The 2,643-nt window shown below is 37.2% G+C and overlaps 1 protein-coding gene across 1 annotated transcript in view; it reads left to right on the forward strand.

Annotated features, from left to right (window-relative positions):
- LOC101847947 overlaps nt 1-1,795 on the forward strand; it is a gene marked incomplete at its 3' end in the record, with an annotated part of 16,431 nt that extends 14,636 nt beyond the window's left edge. The window contains 2 exon segments of the mRNA XM_035968984.1: nt 585-706; nt 1,739-1,795. Coding sequence (XP_035824877.1) covers nt 585-706; nt 1,739-1,795 — 179 coding nt within the window.
- Nucleotides 1,796-2,643: the final 848 nt, after the last annotated feature.

Consider the following 2,643-nt stretch of genomic DNA (forward strand, 5'->3'; position numbering starts at 1 on the left):
ATGTTATATATAAGTAATACATCAGACTCTTTCTAAAGGGCTCTCTCTTTCTTTCTCTTTCTCTTCCTCTGTCTGTCTGCACATCCACACAAGCGTGTACGTGTGTGTGTGTGTGTGTGTGTGTGTGTGTGTGTGTGTGTGTGTGTGTGTGTGTGTGTGCGCGCGCGCGCGTGCGTGCGTGCGGACATACGGATTACATGCTTATTTAGATGCCACGTATGAATAATATATTTGAACATGCTTGTACACATGGGTAGGACAGCAGTATAATCATATCTTCACAATGCTAGGAGGAATTATTTTTTTGAAATACAAAGTTCTGTTTAAAAGTTATTTTCTAAATCTACTTAGATATTCTAAATCTACTTAGATAGATAGATAGATAGATAGATAGATAGATAGATAGATAGATAGATAGATAGAGATGATTATAGAGTTCAAAGCTATGTGATCACTACATGTACGAGTGTATATTCTATCTGCGCGACCACTCTGTATTTCATTGTCGATTTCCACTTCATTATTATTATAATTATTTTGATTATTGCTGGATTCAAACCCCACTCTTATTGATCTCCGTTCAGATGATGACCCCCTTGAAGGCATCAACAACAGGCTGGAGGAGGTCCAGTCTATGGTCAAGCCAAAAGCGGAACTGTCTGGATTTATCGAAGATATGGATCCCGAGCAGAGAGAGCGCATTTATGTTAGTGATTGTTTGCGCGTTATACCAAGTGCAAACTGCTAATCTTTCTTCTTTATACCCAGTTCAAACTGCTCGTTCGATTGTTTGTTATACGCAGTGCAAACTGCTAGTCTAATCGATTGTTCGTTACACCCAGTGCAAACTGATAATCGTTTCTTCGTTATACCCAGTGCAAACTGCTAGTCTAATCGATTGTTCGTTATACCTATTGCAAACTGATAATCGTTTGCTCGTTATAATATCCATGCAAACTACTTATCCTTTGCTCGTTATATACCCAAATGCAAACTGCTAATCAAATTCAGTCGTATTGAAACAGGACCAATCAGCTTTTCCTCCATATGTGGGGACAAAAGGTACCACTTTGCCAAAATTTGATTAAATTCTCCAAAATTATGCATATTATTTGGGTTTTGGGGTGGGTTTTTTGGGGGGTTTTTTTTTTGGGGGGGGGGGGGGGGTTTTGATCAAATTGTGCCAATATCGCCGCTCCCCCGCCCACCTCCCTCTCTTGAACACCTTGGCCGGCTACCGCTGTATCAAATGAATAAAATCGGCAATGTGTGCAGGGTATAAAATTGTATATTGTTGCAGTGCCATAGTGCTTTGCAGCAACAGTAAAATGAAATAATATTACAAGTTCCCGAAAGTGGTCTTTTATATTTCATAATTTTGGACAATGTAATATCATGCCGGTACTACTAAGAATGAATTTATATAGAGTAAAAATGAAATACGTGAACTATTGAAGACAGGCAGACAGAAAGAAAGCGAGAAAAAAGAACGAAAGAAAGAACGAAAGAAAGAACGAAAGAAAAAAACGAAAAAAAAAACGAAAAAAGAAAGAAAAAAACCCGAAAGAAAGAAAAAAAGAAAGAACGAAAGAAAGAAATAAAAAAAAGAAAAGTATGTAACGCTCAAATCGTGTTACATTAATACAGCTTGACCATGTTTCATATTTTAATTGTTGTTGGGTCTTTCTTTCCAAATTGACACATAATTTTTTTTCTCCGACCTCCTCTTCTTCTTCAGAGAATTACCAACATGGATTTTCATACCGTGAGCAAAGAACGCAGGAAAAACTGGAAGGTGAGAGAGATTGGTATTTCACGTCGTTTACCTTATAACCTTTAGTTCCCCTCCTCTTTTCTAATTTTGTAATCCTGAAGTCATTCGTTCATCTAAATAATGAAATTTGGAAACCGATATATTTTTGCGACCATTGGGCATTTTGTGACGTTTGTTGTCGTTGTTGTTGCTGTTGTTGATGTTGTTATTGATGATGATGATGATGATGATGATGATGATGATGATGATGATGATGATGATGATGATGATGATGATGATGAAGATGATGATGATGATGATGGTGGTGGTGGTGGGGTATTTTTGGAAGGGGGGGGGGGGTAAGAACCTTTTATGTCCGCTTAGAAATGTATTTCTGTGTGGATTTAGTTGAAATACGTTGATCAAAGGCACAGAAAAATATAAATTTGCAGCCATTTCTCACTTACGCGTATTTTTACCTCTTACACCCGGCAACCCCCCCCCCCCCCAAATCACTTTCAATTGTAAATGTTTCGACTTCCGTTCAAGACAGATGAGTATATTTACAGAAAACTGCCCAAAGAATATAGGCCTACTCTTCCATACGATGTCTCTTTTGTCGTTAATAGCAACATTTGAACATGACATTGTGTATTATAGAATATTCTATTTTAAATATTATAATAACAGTTCAGTTATAGTTATATGCATCGTTCACTTAATCAGTTGTACAGTTTTATACTATATTTACGTCTGTCAAAATGTACCATTTAAGGTGTTTTGTGAGCATATAATGCCATGTCACAGTATATATATATATTTGTGGGTGGTTGGTGGGTGCTCTGGTGTGGTTTGCTCCTTTTTTCCTATCAAACATCTATGGTCCTTAT

Source organism: Aplysia californica, unplaced genomic scaffold (assembly GCF_000002075.1).
Source record: "Aplysia californica isolate F4 #8 unplaced genomic scaffold, AplCal3.0 scaffold00103, whole genome shotgun sequence".
Lineage (NCBI taxonomy): Eukaryota > Metazoa > Mollusca > Gastropoda > Aplysiida > Aplysiidae > Aplysia > Aplysia californica.